The sequence below is a fragment of the Indicator indicator genome, chromosome 7, assembly GCF_027791375.1.
Source record: "Indicator indicator isolate 239-I01 chromosome 7, UM_Iind_1.1, whole genome shotgun sequence".
Lineage (NCBI taxonomy): Eukaryota > Metazoa > Chordata > Aves > Piciformes > Indicatoridae > Indicator > Indicator indicator.
In genome coordinates, this window is record NC_072016.1 from 12,080,134 (window position 1) to 12,098,557 (window position 18,424).

At 57.8% G+C, this 18,424-nt stretch overlaps 1 protein-coding gene across 4 annotated transcripts in view; it reads right to left on the reverse strand.

The window, feature by feature from the left end:
* KCNIP2 (potassium voltage-gated channel interacting protein 2) overlaps window positions 1-18,424 on the reverse strand; it is a 42,126-nt gene that overhangs the window by 10,930 nt on the left and 12,772 nt on the right. Inside the window, exon 1 of one of the 4 annotated variants that reach the window (XM_054382092.1) lies at window positions 2,179-2,281. The exons of the other annotated variants lie outside the window; for them this stretch is intronic. Coding sequence (XP_054238067.1) covers window positions 2,179-2,281 — 103 coding nt within the window. Of the gene's footprint in view, window positions 1-2,178; window positions 2,282-18,424 lie in introns of those variants that run through there. 4 annotated transcript variants of the gene reach the window in all.

The following is an 18,424-nucleotide window of genomic DNA, read 5'->3' on the forward strand; positions in this document are numbered from 1 at the left end:
TCAGCATTTCCAACTCCCAGACACTGCCTGAGACCTTTCTCAGAGAGCAAAATCTCCTACCTGCTGTCTCTTGAGCCAAGACAGGGGTGACCAATGCAACAGCATCTCCCTTCCATCCCAGTGTGCCACCCACCCACAGAACTCCCCACGTGGTGCCCAGGGCTCAGCTCAACCTCAGTCAGTTTCTGCCCATTTCCTTCCCTTCCAGGCACCTTCTGTCGATGGGAGAAATTGCTGCCAATCTGGATCACCTGAGTCCCACACCCACAACCAAAGGTGGGGCAAATCTCCAGCCAGGCCAGAGGGACCCACAGCTCCTCAGAACAGGGATGTGGGTGGAGAACTACAGGGCAGGCTGTGCCTCCCCATGCTGCATGGTAACACCACGTCTTCATGGGGACAAGAGAGGACTGACAGCAAAGCTTGTCCTTCATGGGATGCAGCCATGCCACTGTCCATCCCCGTCCTCTCTGGAGGGGTGTTGGCTGATGTGGACATGCCTAGACACAGATATCCCATCTCCAATTTCCTGCCCTGGCCGAGGCCAGGGAAAAGACACTTTCAAGTGAACAAGGACTGTGGCCCATGGGGTGGAGTGAGCAGGGCTCAGGCAAGAAGCAGCCATGCAGGTCAAGGAATGGCTCCTACCTCATTCTATGCCTCCCAGCAGAGTTGCTGCCAGGGCCAGGGGCTCTCTGTCTCAGTCCTTTCCACTGCAGCTAGAAGCCAGTGTGCTGCAGAACAGCTGCAATTGATGTCACCAGCTTTGGTCCAAAGCTTTGAGCAGCTGTATGGGGAAGCAAAAGCACAGGGCAGGGAGAAAAGCAGGGCCTGAGGGTATCACTCGTCAAATCTCCCACAGAACTGGGGAGGATCCAATTTGGGCATAGTCAGCCTGCTGCCCTCCCCAGAGCTCACAGGCAGGATGCATAGGAGCTAACTCAGCCCCTGCCTCAGTTTCCCTCCTATCATGATCCACCTAGGAGCACTGCTGCAGAGTACAGGACAAAGCAAGAGGTTAAGCAGCAATGAAGACTTTTCTACCCTGCAAGCACGTTCACAGGCCCAGAAGGAGAGAGCCCCTCATCTGCCTGCTCCCTCACCACCACCCCCAGGCATGGCCAACCCTCAGGTCTAGCCCAGGGGTGCTGCCCAGGAGTGCCCTAGCATCACGCACGGATGAGAGCTGATGTTTACCACCACACCCAGCCTGTGTGAGAGCCAGCACTGCAGAACCAAAGCAGAGCATCCCAGGGCACCAGTGGTGCAGGCAAGCTGCCTCTCATCTCCCCAGTTCATGCATGCCTCAGTGTCTGGGGCTGGGCAGGATGCAGCATCCTTCAGATGAACATCCGCAGGCACAGGCACAGGCTGGGCTTGGCTAGGGAAACCTTTCACACAACCATCACTCTTGAGAGTTCAGGGAGCACCCAACCAAGTGCTACTGACTTCCCTCCCAGCACTTACAGAATCCCCTGAATGGATTTGGGCTCCACCAAGGCTGCCACACTCAGACCACTTAGCACTTTGCACAGCCTGTCCCCTAACAGCACCCCCCATGTCTGCTGACAGTTAGCACCTCCTGTGTCCCCCAAAGCACCCCCTGTGTCCCCCAACAGTTAGCACTATGTCCCCACAACAGTTAGCACCTCCTGTGTCCTCTGACAGCTAGCACCCGCTGTGTCCCCCAACCCTGCCCCAGGGTCACAGTGGACCTTGGGGATTGCTGGGAGCAGGAAGTACAGCAGGCACTCCTCCTGCAGAGGCCTGGCTGCCCTGCAGCGTGGTGCTGAGTCTGACATCTCATATTTGGGATGAGGTGAGCACAGACCCTGGGGACACCTCATGCCTGTGGATGTGCTGAAAAACACCCTGGTGCCCACTGGCATGCTCATACACAGTCCCAGCCCACAACACCCCAGCACGCATCAAAGTCACCACCATGCAGCAGATGTCCTGCCAGCCCTGTCCCTTCTCCACATCCCCAGCCCCTGGGACCTTGCAGAGAGCAGACTCCACTCCTTGCAGCAGAAAACCCCTGCCCATCCTTAACAGCACCGCATGGACACTGTGGCCGGGACTCTCCTGTGGATGCAGACACATCCTTCGGGGCAGCTCCAGACACCCACCGCTTGCCCCCCAGGTCCCCAGAGAAGCCAGCACCGCCCCCACCGTTACCTTCCAAGGACACAGGCTCGAAGAGACCAAATTGCTCCAGCACCTTGACGAAGAGGACCAAGACCACCAGCACTGCAATCATCTCAAGGCCTTCCAGGTTCATGGTGGGGGTGTCTCATGTTCCCTCACCCCTCTGCTCCCTCCCCACCACAGTCCTGGAGGCCCTTCAGCTCAAGGCTGCGGCTGCCAGACCATGCATCTCCAGGGACCCTGGCTTCTGTTCCCAGGAGGGCAGGGACCAGCTGTCACCCCTCTACTCAGGGGGACCAGTCATCAGCTTTGGGCGAGCAAGGGGTCAGCGTGGAGCTGCGGCCAATGGCTCGCGGAGCCACATCCGAGAGCCCAGGCGGAGTAAGACTGGAGAGAGGCCAAGTGGAGAGAGGCGTGGGGGGTGGTGGGTATGGGGGGGCCGGGGGGGAAGGAGGCATGCCCTCCCATTCCAATGACACCACCTTCATCGATTTGCTTAATGCAGTTGCTAAGGAAACGGGCCACAGATATTAAAAGGCACTCTGTTCCCCGGGGGGGGCACATGGGGAGGGACAGGACGCTGGGCACTAGCTAAACATCCAGGATAGGGATGACTCAGACTTGTCCTCTGTGTCTCACATGAGTTCCTCCCACATGGGGATCACCATAGCTGAGCACCCAAGCTCCCCACAACCCTGTCCTGGGGAGGGTCTAGGTCAACAGGTCCAGCTGCTCCATTTCCAAGCAGGTGGATGGGTCTGGCCATTTTGCCGTGAGAGCCAAGGGGACAGGGAGCAGGGCTAGGGGAACAGGCCACACAGGATGCCTAAGAGACTGACAGAAACACAGGCAGCACAGCAACAGGCTGGAGAGGAGGGGATGCAGGGGCTGGGGATCCAGCAGGACCGAGGGACCCAGCCAAGGTCACACCACAGCTGGAGGCAGAGGGTGAACCCAGGCACCCACGTGCCTGGAACACACATCCAGCACAGCCCATGGGGCTATATTTAGCCCTTGCCTGGCTGCTCGATCACAGGCCACAGGGATTACCAGGAAGTGAGGTGCCTGCTGGTCCCTGCTCCATTACCAGTGCTCACAACCCCTTGGAGTTCACATCTTCCCCTGGGGATGCTGCCGGCACTGCCTACCCTGGATGGACGAGTCCCACAGGAAGCAAGACCAGTCCCAGCTCCAGCACCAATGTGGCAAGCAGGGAGCAGGACTGCCCCGTGACACTGCTGCTCCACACCCTGCCTTGTTGTCCCCAGGAGCAAGGACTGCTACCCCAGGTATAGGTGGTGTGGCCATGCCCAGGCTATAGGGCAGACCCCTTGCCCACCTCTAAGGTCCCCCTGCATCCACGACCAGGGCATAGAGCCCCCTTTCCTTCCTGTTGTCTTTATGCTGGTGGGTAAAATATGTCAACAGGGGAAGAAATGTCATCCTGGGACACCCACCAGATGGCAGAGGTGCTGGCTGACACTGGCAAGAGCTGTCAAAAGGGATGCCCTACACCAACTCCTCCCAGACCCTGAACAATTTGACACCTGGTAAGGATGGAGAGGACTGGTGGCTCAGTCCCAGGCCATGGCATGGCTGGACTACATAGTAGCTCCATGCTATCAGGCTCAGCATCTCCTGGCTGCCTGGGATGTGCTCCCAAGACTCTGACATGAGCAGAAGATGCTAGTGATGCATCAGAGGTGACTTGGTGAGAGAGATGAAAATCTTCCCTGGGGAAACATGCCTCAGACTGGAAGTTTTCGGACTTGACTTTTCCTTTTCTTGGAAAGAGGTGACTTTCCAGACACTGAGCCTGGATTTCACCCAGCTGGCTTTGCCCCCACTCTGAGCCAGTCCCTTTGGGGCAGTGCAGGCCTGTTGCCACTCTCAGAGGAAATTTCTCACTGATGCCAACTGCACTTTTAAAGCCATTAATCTTTCTGAGCCCTGATTGCAACCCATTCTCTCACTGAGCCTGCAGCCTCTCACAAGGCTGATGCCTGCCCTGCACTCCATGGGGATACTTATCTTACCTGATTGTGACCCAAAGCAGCAGCAGAGGACCCCTTGCAGCTTGAGCCAGGGCTTGTCCCATGACAAAGGGTTTGGGGCAGCTCCTCTGCCAAAGGAACCTGCTCTGCTCACACAAGCAGACCATCATCACCCCCTCGTGTCTCAGCCAGCATCATGGGATGCTAGGGCTGAAGGGCACCACAGCAGGTCAGACACTGAGCAACAGCTTTCCTGCCTGCCCTGACACCCATCCTGTCCTGTGCCAGCCAGCCTCCCTGGCAGAGCAATAAGAAATCACTGGCCAGCATGTCAGGATTGCTCATTTCCATACTGAGGCTGTCAATAAAAGCCCTTTGCTGTTTGCTACCAGCATGTCACAAGATCCCACCAGGACTAGCACAGATGCTTGGTGCTGGTGTCACATCCCAGAGCCACATATGGTGCCAATGCCCAGCTCCCAGCACCCCCAAGCTCACCCAGATCACATCCCCTGCCACTAAAGGCAGCTCCAGACAGGCTGGGGGTGTTTTAGGGCATCATTCCCCTCACCTTACCCAGGTCCCCAGGAATGCTCCTCCATCTGGAGATGCCTCAGAGATGGAAGAGAGACATGGGAACACACGTGGGGCTTCACCTGTAGAGCCAGACCCACAACTGCCTGTAAGGGATGCCTGAAGGGCCACCAAAAATACATATACTGCACCAGAAGTGAGACAGGGCTTTGCCCTTGATCCTGCCAAGGGCTGTCACTCCCAAGGGTGGCTCCTTGCCCCTGCAGCTGCCCATGGCCGTGCCACGGGAAAAGCCATGAGACTGAGCTGTGCAGGAAGAGGTCACATAGATTGGATGGATGGATGGATGGATGGATGGATGGATGGATGGATGGATGGATAGACAAAGACATACTCCAGGCATGATAGGTCCTGCATGTCCCAGAATAAACAGTGCTGGTGCCACCCCTCCTGTCCTGCTCCCTGTGTGAGGGATCTCACGCTGCAAAGCCCCCTGCATGTGTACCCCACTGCACCAGACCTTGGAGAGACCCTTCAATGAGGAAACCAGGACCTCTGCCACATTGCAGAGCTCCCCAGCACACCAGCTGAGGAGCAAAGATGTAGGTCATGCCTAAAGGGACCACGAGCCCCAAAATGCAGAGTGAGGCCCCAGTCAGCACTGGGCACCCCACAGAGTGGGAGGCACCAGGGAGCCCATCTTCATCCCCACCCCGCAGTGAGGGGCAGCAGTACCAAGACACCAGCAGCACAGTGGAGCTGGATGACCCCACAGCAGCCCTGGGCCACTCCTGTGACCACCAACTCTCACACAGAGTGGAGCAGAACCAGGGCTAGGAGGAACAAATAAAGTGAATGAGGAGTAGATCAAGGTGTTCCGGAGAGGAGGGTCCCCAACCCCCTTTCCCACGCCAAGCACCCAGCTTGTCTTGCTGACTGGTTTGTGGAAGAGCACAGAACGAGCCAGTGTCACCCTATCCCCCCATGTCCCCAACCCCATACCTTCGATGCCGCTGATGATTTTGAAGCAGCGAGTAGTGAACCAATAGGAGATGAGGAGGAGGATGGCAATCAGGGAGGCATAGAGCAGGCTGTCGTTGTGTAGGGTTGTCCTCTCCATGGCTCCATCCCCTGTGCCTGCTCAGGCCCCCTGCCCAGCCCCACACGCTATCTGGTGCAGCCCTGTCCTGGCAGTCCCCAACTGGAGGAGCTGGCCATCCTGGGCATGGAGGTGGGGGGCTGCACGGGCAGGCAGGCAGGCAGGTAATTGGGAGCGTTGTGTGAGAGCCAGGCTCCCAAACCAATTACCTTAATTGTGCTCAGGCAGCACATGGCAAACAGTTAAAAATAACCCTCCTGGCCCGGGGGGAGAATGGCACCATCAGCCAGAAGAAGGAAGCAGGGGGCAGAGAACAGACGGGGCTCGCTACACATGTGGCTGCATCTCTGTGCAGTGGGGCCAGCAAGGCATCACCACGGCCCAACAGCTCCTCTGAGTTCACTGATGGACCCTCATGTCTCAGCCCCTCACTGCCACCTTGCAGGTGGAGCTGGGAATCCTGGAAGCTGGGCTCTCCAGGGAGTAATGCTGCAGACTGTGAACGCCAGGATCTCTGCTCTGATGCCTGTGCCCGTCCTTGCTCCAGACACTGGGCCTTGAAGGAAGGTGTCTCTGTAGCCCTGCCAGCCCAGACAGCTGGGGCTGGCAGAGAGGTACTGGCACCTCATCCCCTGCACCCCAGCACAGCACTTCCCTGGGATCAGCATCCGCTTTTCTCAGCCTGGTCAGAGCCAACCAGTCTGGTCCTGCTCTGCGATGCTGGGTGCACTTGGGCAGTGCCACCGTGGGTTTGGGCATGATCACTGACACACCCCAAACCCCGCAGTATTAGCTGCACCCTTGTCTGAGACACCTCCAGCCCCCAGGCCATACGCAGCCCCCTTGGCCACCCCACAGGACATGTGACTGGGGAAGATGCTGAACCCAGGTCGTTCACTGTACCACATCTTTGCATAAAAGATGTCTCATCCCCGTCCCAGCAGCTCCAGCCAGGGGATAGGGCCATTGATACGTGGGTTGAGGAGCAAAGCATCACCCCAGCTGTGCCCTGTTCAGAGCACAGAACTCAGGCATCTGGGTCCACCCTCTCATTCCTTCTCTCTCCCCCAAGCCCAGTCACTCTGAAGATCCACAGGGGACACAGAACAAGGGGGCAAAGTGGCCCCAGTATGCACCCATAGCTCAGTACCAGGGAGGGGTACAGGCCCTGTAACACTGCCCTAGGCACAGATGTGCCAGGATGGGCAGCCCAGGCTGGCATCCAGTCCATGCCCCCTGCCCCGCTTTGGTCTGTGACAATAACAGCCACGAAGCGTTCCCCACCCAGCTGCCCCTGCCCTGCCTCTCTGGCACTGCCAGCAGTGCAGCCCTGGCACCCAGCTAAAATTAACCACCCAGCCAGCCACCCGCCATCTATAAATAGAAGTGCCAAGGAGCAGGGTTTCTGGCCTGGCAAGCAGCTCTGTGTACACAGCATGCCGCAGGCATGCACGGGGCACCACCCACAGCTGTCGGGTAGCCGAGTGGCTGGTCCCTACCCTCCCTGCACCAGCAGCAGCTGGGCACAAGAGAGCATCCCCTGATGTGGGATGGGAGCAGGATAATCAGCACAGGACCCTCCTCTTTGGGAGAGAACCACACACCTTAACCATGTCCAGGCTCTGCCAACCTTGTGGCTACCCTTAAGGTGCTCCTAGCCTGGTGCTTCAGGGTGTTAGGGCACTACTACCCTAAAATATGCCATGGGACCAGCTGAGCCATAGCAGAGGTGATGGTACCTAGGCACAGCCAGGGATCAGCTGTCCAGGTCCCTTGGGCACTGCTGACCTGCCGGGGCAGGGTGGGGGGAGCAGCCTGATTGATAGGAGCCTCTCCTTTTTTTTTTTTGGTTCTTGGGGCCATCATCCATTAGGGAGAGTTAAATTTAGGTTACAGCCTATCCCTTATTACCTCGCTGCTAATCAGAGCATGAGCAGATTATTAATAAGCACATTAAAATATTGGCGAAACGCTATTTTGGGGAGGTGAAGTCACAGTTTTAATCTGGTTAATTGATTGAGTCATTTCTCTTTCCCCCCATTGGCAACCCGTCCTTGGCTGGCTCTCCGGGCACCCAGCTGGGAGGGCACCCCACCCCAGGGCCTGCCTGGGCACCACCCAATAACCTCTGTGGTGAGATCTGCAGGACCTTCTTCACTTATGCAGGGAGGGCAGAGGGACCAGTTGTCCCCTAGAAGGGCCCAACGGGCTGACAGTAGCTAGAGGGGAGGGACTGCATCTTGGTGACCCAAGTGCACATGGACTGGAGCAGTGGCTGGAGTGGAGGGGATGCTGCAGAGGAGAGAAGGCTGCTCAAGCCCCACTTCCCACTCCCAACCCTAGGCTCCAAGCCTTCAGAGGCACAGAGCTGCCCAGAGCTCTGCCCAGAGCAGCTATGGGCTTCACCCCACTTCAGCTTGTCCCAGAGCCTGGGAGGACACTGGGAAGAAGGTGAGCAGTGACAGCCAGTGTCTCACTTCCAGCCATGCCCTCTGCACCCATCCCAGCTCCATGCACAGCTGGCAGGGTTGCAGAGACAGGATGGGGCTGAGCCCTTGGGGCTGCTCAGCACCATGCATGGCCAGCCCAGAGACCCAGTCTTGGGGGACATGCGCTACAGAGCCAGCTACAAACCCAGGACACGGGGACAAGGACCTGTAGGACATCCTTGTAGGTGGTAGGTATGGGAACATTCCGAGGTCCCCTTCCCACATCACTCTGTCACCTGCAGTTCTGCCCCTCGCACCCAGAGCCAGCCTCAGCTGACTCATCCTCTGCCCTGGTGCCTGATGGAGCAGCTAGCAAGGATGGATCTGGAGCTGCCTGTGGGCACACCCAGCCTCCAGAGCCTGCCAAGCTGCTCAGCCCGGCCCATGCTTACCCCGGTACCTCTTCCCCTATTGCCATGTTGTGGGCTGGCAAGGAGTCCTGAAGGGCCTATGGGGCTGCAAAGTGATGGGAAGTGCCTATAGGGAGGGTTTCCCCAGGCCATCAAAGGGCTTGGGTCCTTGTGGGCAGGGAGGTGGCACAACAGCTGGGCACAGTTCACAGTGTGGATACCACTCCCAAGTCCCAGCCCCCAGCACTGCGCCAAGAGCATCCCCAGGGCACCCCCACCAGCAAAGGCTGGGGAAACTCAGGGGCTCCCCAAGACAAGGAGGGGACAGAGCCTGGGAGGGGTTTTCCAGGCAGGATGGTTCCTGGCAAAGGCAGATCCTAGCCCTGCTCCAAGGTATGTCACTGCCACATTGGCCCAACAAGGCCTTCCCCATGCTCCCAGCATGGCACGTCCCTGAACAGCATCACTGTGGTCCAGACAGTCAGCCCAGGGGTCCCCGGTGGGACCAGGACATGGGGAGGGCAATCTGTCATAGGCATGGGAGCACAGGGATGAGGGCAGGAGCTGGGCATGCAAGGTCCCAACACAGACAGACACATGATGACCTCCCAGAGACATGCCCATTGGTGGCTCTGGGCTCACACCTAGGAGAGAGGGTCCTGTCCAGCCAGCTGGGCTGTGCAAGGGCTGGCAGGGAGGCATGGGTCCTGCAACAGCTATGATAGAAAACAGAGAGCAAAGAGCATGCAGCTCTGTCCCCAGGACCAGACAGCATCCCAGGATAGGAGCATGAGCAGCTGCAGACACCAGGGTATGTCCCTGCTCCATCCTGTGGGCATACTCAGGGCTTCTCTGGGCTGGCTGGCTGGAGGGCACAGCCCCAGACTTGGAGGAGGCAGATGTTTGGTATGGCACAGAAGGATCAGACCAGCTGTGATTCGTTTGCACCAGTCCCCTCCCCAAATAAAACATTCCCATCACTCCACGTCTACAAGGGACCTTCAGGGTCTGTCGTTGCCTCCCATGAGCATCTTCAGCTTTGTCCTACATGGAGTCTAGTGCAACCGCTCCACCTGGGGTTGAATTGCTCAGCACCACTCAGCACCTGAACAGCATGTACACCCCCACCCCCCGCCAAAATAACCCCATAGAGCCCACCAGAGACCCCTTCCGGCAGAACAGAGCCCCTGTGCCACCCAGGACAGCACCTACCTTGCGAGAGGGTCCCGGTGACAAACTGGTAGAAGAAGCGAATCACCCGGCCCAGCTGCCTCTTGCAGCGCTGCTGGCAGTGGCTCATGGCTCCAGCTCACAGCGCTGAGGAGGGACCCGGCCGCACCCCTCCCAGCTAGCAAATAGACCCCCAGCTCCTCCGAGCAGCAGGGATGCCCGGGGGAGTACAGAGACTTCCTTGCCTGGGGCAAGCCCGCAGGCATAGGCAGCAGGTCCAGCCCGGTGGAGAGGGCACCGGCAGCGCCTGCCAGCGCGGCAGCCGCCAGGCCCTGCTCCCAGGCGGCCGGCAGCCAGCTGGGAAGTTTTATGCTGGGATGCTCCTGGGATGTTGGCTGCGATTAACAGGGGCTGGGGTGGGGCAGCGGCAATGTCCTTCCCAGGCTCACAAAAGCTGACCGCAAGCCGGGAGAGGGAGCTGCGTGCCCGAGCGAGCCCTCCCCGTGCCGTGCCGTGCCGTGCCGTGCCGTGCCAGCCCGCTGGTCCCCTCTGTGCAGCAAAGTTGCCGGGAGAGGTGGGGAGTAGCTGCCAGGGGATACGCAGGACTGGGGAGCCCAGTGGGGCCAGGCAGCTCTCTGGGAGAGGCAGAATGCCTCCTTGGCTGCAGAGCTCTGGGGTGCCCCTGGCTCCTGGTCCGCCTCTCACCACCAGCCCGCCCCGGCACTTCACGCCCTGGCTGGCCGGGAACCAGAGGCAGGTTGGTATGGCAACCCGCAAACTCCACAGGTCCTGCTGACCAATGAGGTACTGCTGCATCCCAGGGCCGCCTCTCTTTGAGAGCAGGGAAGGATGCTCCTTCCGGAAGGGAGCCGGCACCGAGAGCATTCTGCATCCCTGGACATCAGCCCTCCACTTCCCACCGTTAAGTGCTGTGAGCATCCTCTATCCCCAGGCATCAGTGATCTGCTTCAGCCAGACAGTGCTTCCAGTGTCCTGCATCCTCGAGCATCAGCCTTCCAGCACTGTGAGCGTCCTGCAGCCACAGGCATTGGTTCCCGCTGGCTCCACACAGGGGAGGAGACAAAGATTGATACAAGGATGGGAGGAAGAGAGGCAAACTCCCAGACCGCCCAGGCTGAGAGCTGCTTGCTCTAAAGCTCAGCCTGGCAGTGAGTTGCTAGCTTGCACAGTGTGTCAAAGCCAGAAAGAGTCTGGCACGTGGCAGCAGTGGGATTTCCCTGCTCCCAGAGCCAGCACAAGATGCTCTGTGCAGACTGGCAACCACGTCTCCTCCTGAAGTCATATATTCCCAGCTGCAGTCCCCTCTCCACATTGCATCCACACCCTGCACCAGCAGGACTTCAGCTCTGCATCCATCGAGGCTCTATTATCTCAGAAGCTTCATCTCTTATTAATGGGGAAGGAAGTGAACAAAAAGGCACCTGATGGAAATTACAGCTTTTGCTGCCTCGGGGGTGGGAAAGCGAACACAGACATGATCCATCCAGGATCAGTCAGACTGCCCAGTCCCTACCATTGCCTCAACAAGGAGCCTCAAGGCAAGGAAAAGTGCCCCTCCCCCCCGCCCCAGGAGCCGGTATGAGGTAACCTCACCCTCTACTTCCCAAAAGAGCCATCCCATCCAAACCAAACTCTCCCTGTTATGTCAGCTGTGCCTCTGCAAAGGGGGTCAGCTCCCCAACAGCCCCCCCACACTGCAACAGACAGTGCCCTGGGACAGGGAACAGGCCCCAGGGAATGCTGCACTAGTCACTGTAGGGCTGAGCTAGGTTTGGGGAGATCCTACAGCAAGGCACAACACATGGCACAGCAGGGGTTTGCAACCCTACAATAATACATCCAAAAAGCCCCGGGACAGGGAAGGGATGCAAGGACATGGATCCTGTCCAAGCCAGCAGAGGCAAAGCAGGCAGCTCAGCAAACACAGAGGCACAGATGTAGGGACAGCCAGCGAATCTAACACCCTGACTGACCCTACCATCTGTGGACCACCTTTCCCCAGCCAAAAGCTCAGAAATTTGGGCTGCAAGTGGTGCCCAGTCCCCTCCTGCCACATCCCAGGGACAGGTCAGGGGTTTAGGACTCTTGTCCTAATCTACAGTATCCAGGAGCCCCATTCCCATATCAAACCCACAACACAAATATGCCAGGGCAGTTTCTTATGACAATCACCTGTGTGATACGAGGCCAAATCCTGCAAATGCAGAGCTCATTTTGACTCCACAGCATCACTGAAGGGACTAGCCAGCACGACACAGCCCAAACCAGGCACAGCACCCCAAAAGGCTAAGGGATATAGGAGAGGTGGCAGAACAGCCACAGGAGGGTGCCAGAGCCTACAGGACATGTCAGCAAACAAAATCTGCAGATCCATTTCAAATCCACCATCCAGCATCCTGACAGCCAAATCTCACATGGACAAGAAGGTTGCTCTTTCCCAGTATGTCCCGAGCAGGTGGCAGATTCAAGCAGAATCCTGTGCAGCCTGGTCATGATTGCTGTGCAGGACAGGAGTGCTCATACATCTCCCCATCAGACCATGTACAGACCACCCCACTACAGCCTGCAGGGACATTGTGGGAGAGAAGAGTCCAGTGCCTATGTCACCCACCCCGTGCACCAAGCTTGGCTGGCCACCAACATCTCCTGTGCTACAACCAGTCTAGAACTGGAGAGTGGAATGGAGAGTGGAGCTCCACCCTTCTGGACAGGCCCTTGGCTCTCCAGAGAGACCCTTGTGCACTGACACCAAGACAGAAACTTGTGGGGACCACAAGTGGCCCTGCACTCAGCAACCCATAGCAGTATTTTGCCCCAGCAGCACACTGCAGAGATGTGCACTACCTGGCTCCCATCCCAGGGCTCCCTCTGAGCACACAGTCCCTGGGCTGCCACCAGGGACTGCATGTCTTGTCCCTGCAGAAGGGCAGAAAAGCCTTTCAGGTCACCAACTCACCTCCTGGCAGGACAAACAGAAATTCAGCAGAAATCAAAAGCAGGCCACAAAGCAGGGTTGTTGAGCCCACATTTACACAACCTTTCCTGATGAAGAGCTTTCACCTGGGTCACAGCCAACACAGGTACCACTGCAGGGTATACCCTGCCATCCTGTGCTTCTCCCCTGAAGCAGCCAGTGATCCCCTGGACCCTGCCCCAGGCCCAGTGGAACTCCAGTCCCTAGAGTGTCTCACAGGTCAAAGCACTGCATCTTCCAAAGGGCTATTTTTGGCCAGCCTGTGTCCACAGAGCATCTGCTAGGCTCTTAAAGGGGACATGGCATTACTAGAGCCACAGCAATGGGAAGAGAGAAGACCATAGTTTCAGTGTCTATATCCAGCTCTGCTTCCCTCACATTCTCTGGTTCTGGCAGAGGGGAGCAGCTGCCCTACACTTCCCAGTGCCTAGACTGCACTGGGGACTGACCTAGCTCCCTACTGCAGGGTGTGAAAGGCAAGCTCAGGGAGTACCACTGCTCCCCACTTCCCTGACCCCAGTCCCTGCTGCCTGCCTGCAGACTGTGCTGGGGCATCTCCAGCTTAGCTGCACAGGAGTCCCGTGATGTCTCTGGGATGTCACAGCCCAGGTGGTGCTGCAGTCTGACCCACGGTCTGGGCATGCCATGGGCTGCCTGATCCACGGTCTGACCCATAATCTATGCGCACCGCGGGCCAACCCATGGTTCACGCGTGTCGCAGGCTGACTGAGCCGCGGGCAGACCCGCAGTCCGTGCCGGCCGTGGTGCCGTTGCCGTTGCCTGACGCTAAGAGGAGCCCCCGTAAAGCAAAGCAGCACCGGCAGCGCCACGGCGGGGTGAGCCGGGGACATGGTTCATTCAGACGGCTGAGGCGGCACACGGGGGACAGGAGGGGACACGTGCGGTTGTGTCAGAGGGCGCAGGCAAACGTGGCCACCTGAGGAATGCCCTACACGCGTGGGCAAGGACACACAGAAACCGTGAAGGCTATCTCTACAAGGACATGCGGCAACCATGCCCTGCTGGATGTCTCTTGCAGGCTGAAGGGACAGTGACAGCACCACCAGGGAGGGGGACACGACACAACTGTCTACACCAGAGCCATCGCTTCCTTCCCTGGCCAGGTCCTCTCCTCCTGAGATGCCTTCTTGGCAGACACATCCTTCCTAAGCCACCAGCATCTGGGCTGGTATCTGCTGTGGGAGGAGCAGGGAGCCGGGGAATTCACGCTGGGTCCTGGCCATGAAATATTCATTAGCACAGGCAAAGAAGGGGAAAAAAAATAAAAGATAAACAGAACGGGGGGAGCAGACACAGTGCTTGCCGGCAGCTCAGCATGGCACAGACATGCCCACGGCATGGCAGGATCAAGGTCTTCAGGGCTGACATTTGCCCGTGGGTCCCCTGGTGCCCATCCCACTGTCATGAACACTAGAACACCTCCAGAAAATTCAGGGTGGGAAGGATGCAAAGAACCCAGCCTCAAGCCACCACTGAGGTCCACAGGGACTGGACACTCAGTCACCTTTCGGAGTGGGTGGAGGGTACACACATCCCAGCAATGCCAGACCCACAGCTGCTTGGGAGCAATGGGGCAGCTCCTGCCTGGAGGAAGGGCTCAGCAAGACTCACCCCAGCACTAGGGCTCGCTGAGGGATGAGGAGTGGGACATCCCAGCAGCAGGGACTGCAGTAGCCATGGGCTCTGGGTTCCAGACACATGATGGTTTCATGGGACCCAAAGAGAGCTGCCATATGCAGAGGAAGGCTTAACACAGCCAGCCCTGTGTGTGGGTCTCACTGCTGCCCCTGCCTTCCCCCAGCCTTGGAGACCTCCAGCCTCCGGGACTCAGGGAAATGCTGAAACGTGATGCCAGAGAAAATAAATAAGGCAGCTAATGAGGTGATTTGCATAGCTATTAGCAGGCAAGATTTGCAGCGGCTCTGACATGGGATGTGCTGTCACAGCTAAGCATAGCCTGGGGGAGCTCTGCTAGTGCTTGCAGAGGGAAACATACAGAACAACCTTGCTGCATGGGGGCACCGCAGCCCACTGTGCCAGGGAGGCAAGGGAGAGAGGAGCAAGAACATGGGAGGAAGGCTCAGAACAGGGCAGACGACCTGCAAGGAGCATTGTCTTCAGCCTCAGTGTCTTCAGCAGGGCCTTCAGCCCTGCACTCCGGGGTTTGGCCCTGTGACATACGCAGCATTGGGCAGCAAATGGCCCCTACCTCGCTGAGGCACAGAGTGCATCCAGAAAGAGCAAGCCTGTAAAGGCCAAGAAAGAGCTGCCACAGCCCAGGCTGCCTCATGGGGCAACCCCATCATGGCACAGCCAGCTGGGCTCCATGTACCTCCCCATCTAAAGCTAGCTATAGCTCCCTGCATCCCTTGCCTCATCTTCTGAATCTGACCCAAAACACGTCCCAGGACAAGCACAAATGCTTTCCTACTTCACCTTGTCTGCCAGCAAATCCAGGTTGCTCTGACTTGCAGCAGAATGTGAAATTTTGGAGCATAGGGCTGTGCACGAATCCCAAGGGGCAGCACCACCTCTGCACCATGGCTGCTCTCTGCCTTAGATGCTCAGTTTAGGGATCACTGTGCTACACCAGGCAAGAGGGCACCGACCATCCCAGTACCTCAGGGATGCAGGGGAAACATATTTGTTGCCTGTGATGCTGCCAGATCCCCAACCTGCTCTGCTGGGATAAATGCTCTGTGAATTGGCCCTGTGATGGAGAGGGGCAGCATGCAGGGTCACCCTCCCGTGGGCTGCCAGGGCACGTCTGGCTTTGATCACCAACCTGCAACGACAGCTCAGCTTGTTCTCAGCTGATGGATCTTGTTAAAAAAAGCATGTGGCGTGATCCATCTGCTCGGGAAGGTGCTGCCAGGGAAGGAGCCTGGCCCAGTGCTGTGCACAGGTCCTGCAGCACCAACCTGCCAGCAGACGGCAAGCAGCAGGTGACTGGGCAGGAGCCTGGCTCTGGTGGCACTAGGCAGGAGTCTGGGACGTACCCCAGACAGCAGACTGAGCCTAGCACTGGGCTCCAAAACACCCCTGCAGAGCAGGGAAAGGATTGGGTCACCCCCACCATCTGATGGTATAGACAAGCAGAAAGACCCAGCAGATGGGTGGTCAGATGGACGGACAGACAGTCACAGGCTCCACCCACAACTTGGGTGACAGGTGTCAGGTAAGGTCTGGGGTGAGAGACCCCCAGGGAATACTCTAGTGCATCCATCACTCCCCCTGCCATGCTGGTTCCCAGCACTCCAGGTTACCCCAAGGCACTAACTCCTCTCAAGCTATATTTTTTGAGTCAGTTCTGCTAAATATTTCAGGGATTTACACAGAAAAGCTCTCTGTGCTCGGCAGCACGTCAGCCCCACTGGCATCATGCAGGCAGCTACAGACACCCCGCCAGCCAGGGCATGAATAATTCATCATCCCCACACACAGGTAGGGAGGAGGGGACAAGGTAGGCTCCACCCAGGCTCCTGGGGTGCATCCTGAGATGCTCCATGCCCTTTAAAGTACATTTGCAGGGAAACCAAGGCACAGCGAAGGGAAATGAGCAAGGAGCTGTGCCCAGCCCTGGTTATTACGACTGGCACATCAAGTTGGCAGCAGTAAGCAAGGACACCACAGCCTCCCTGGAGCATCCAGGGCCACTTCTGAGCTTGTTGGGTCTCCACAGCACAGCAGCACTGAGAACACCTGAGATATACTGGGCAGTGGGGCAGCATGGCCCCAGGACCTCCAAAGAGGTCCTTTGCAAGTGGTGACATCACTCATGCTGGGGCACAATACAGCCACAGCATCTCCTGATCCTGAACTGGCACATTTTTGCTTCTTGCCACTCCACAGGAATCAGCAGGGGTTTCCACTCCCAGCACATCACCTGGCAGCCCCAGGCCTGTCCCTGCTCCCACTCCAAGCCTCGCCTGGGTCTCCTGAAATGCAAGACTAGGGAAAAATCTCAGCCTGGCCACAAGCAATGCCAGCCCTGCTGCCACATCTGCTCCTGGGGAGGGCATGGCCCTCGGCATCCCTCCAGCCTCACCACACTCACCACCTTACCCCAAGCCACAGCGATGGTGACAAATTAATGAGCCCTGTGCAATCCTGCACAGGTTGGGCTCTGATGAATGGGAGATGGCACCAGGCTAATTTCCTTGCAATCAGCGCTTGCTTGGCCGCCGACAGCTCCATCTCAGCACAGTGACAGGAGGAAGCACAGTGGGGATGGGCTGAGATGTGCCTGCAACGTGTGCAGGCAGCATGGGGCTGCCCGTGGGCCAGGCAGCAGGCACCCTCTGACACCAAGCCAGATGCTGCCAGGCTGAGTGGCAAGAGCTATTAGCACCAGGGCTTATCCGAGGGCTCTGGCACACACTGGCCACACAGCTGGAAGAGGAAGATAAGGTACCCAGGGGATCCCAGGGAAGGGAAACTTCAAATGCCAGGAATCTCCTCAAAAAACAGACTTGGCTTGATGGCACCGAAAGTGTTTGCTGCTATTAATAACTCTGGTGCTGCAACAAAGCACCTGCCCCCACCCCTGGCTTGGACCCCCCCTGCAGCAACAAGGCAGGGAGGAAGAGCAAAGCAGCATTAGAGGTGAGGCTGAGGTTCCGACCCATGCCAATAGCCCCTGGCACTGGCCTGAAACCCCTGGATGTGTGGCAACCTGGGGATTCACACATAGAGTCAGTTCTGCCCCTCCAACAGCCCACCTGTACTTTTCTCCAGCCTCAGACAAAGACACTGCGCAGCCCCATGGCTCTCTCCCCACTATTACCCCAGGTGAAAGCTCAGCCCTCTGGCCCCCTGCTCCCTACCCCACAGTGCAGCAGGGCCACCCACCCAGTATCTCTAGGGCACCTGCTCAGCCCACTGCCAGCCCAAGGGGGCCCCCTGAGACTGCCTTTTTAAACTGACATTTTGGGGACAGGAAAGCTATTTTCGGTTGTTTCAGAGGCAGCATTTCCACCAGTTTGTCTGCCTGTGCTGGAGGGAGGGATGCTCTCCCTGGGGGTGCCGTGGCAGGTGGCTGTGTGCTGCTGGGGCAGCCTCACTCTCCTCGCTGCCTACTCAATTCCTGGAACCAATGGGTCCAGGAGCAGGTTGGAAAAGACATCGCTAGGTTCCGTTCTGGGCACAAAGAGTTAGGAGCACTGCACCAGGCAGAGGGGCCAGGAGCAGAGCCTGGGGACCGTGCTCCCACTCAGGACATTCCCCCATCAAGAGATCTTTTCCACACATCTTGGTGAGACACCCCCAAAAACGAGCACACAGTGCTGAGCAGCCCTCCCTCCCCTGGAGCCCCCCAGGCACCCTCGGTAAGAATAAACATGTCCAACAATTACTCAAGGGAAGAGTCCAGCCTCCCAGTGCAAGACCTGTTGAGAGGCTCAGAAATAAATATGTTAGTAATCAAATATCCATCCTGCGCCTGAGCTCACGAGAGGACTTTCAAGTCTAATTAGCAGCAGATTTGTACCGTAGCTGCCTGGGCTCGAGGGACAATTCACCGTAGTTCCCACGAAGACAAGAGGCTCTGCTATTATTAGCCAGCAGCATCCCATCTGCAAGGATTACCTCTAAATCCCCGCCGCGCTCTAGGCTGGGAGACAAGC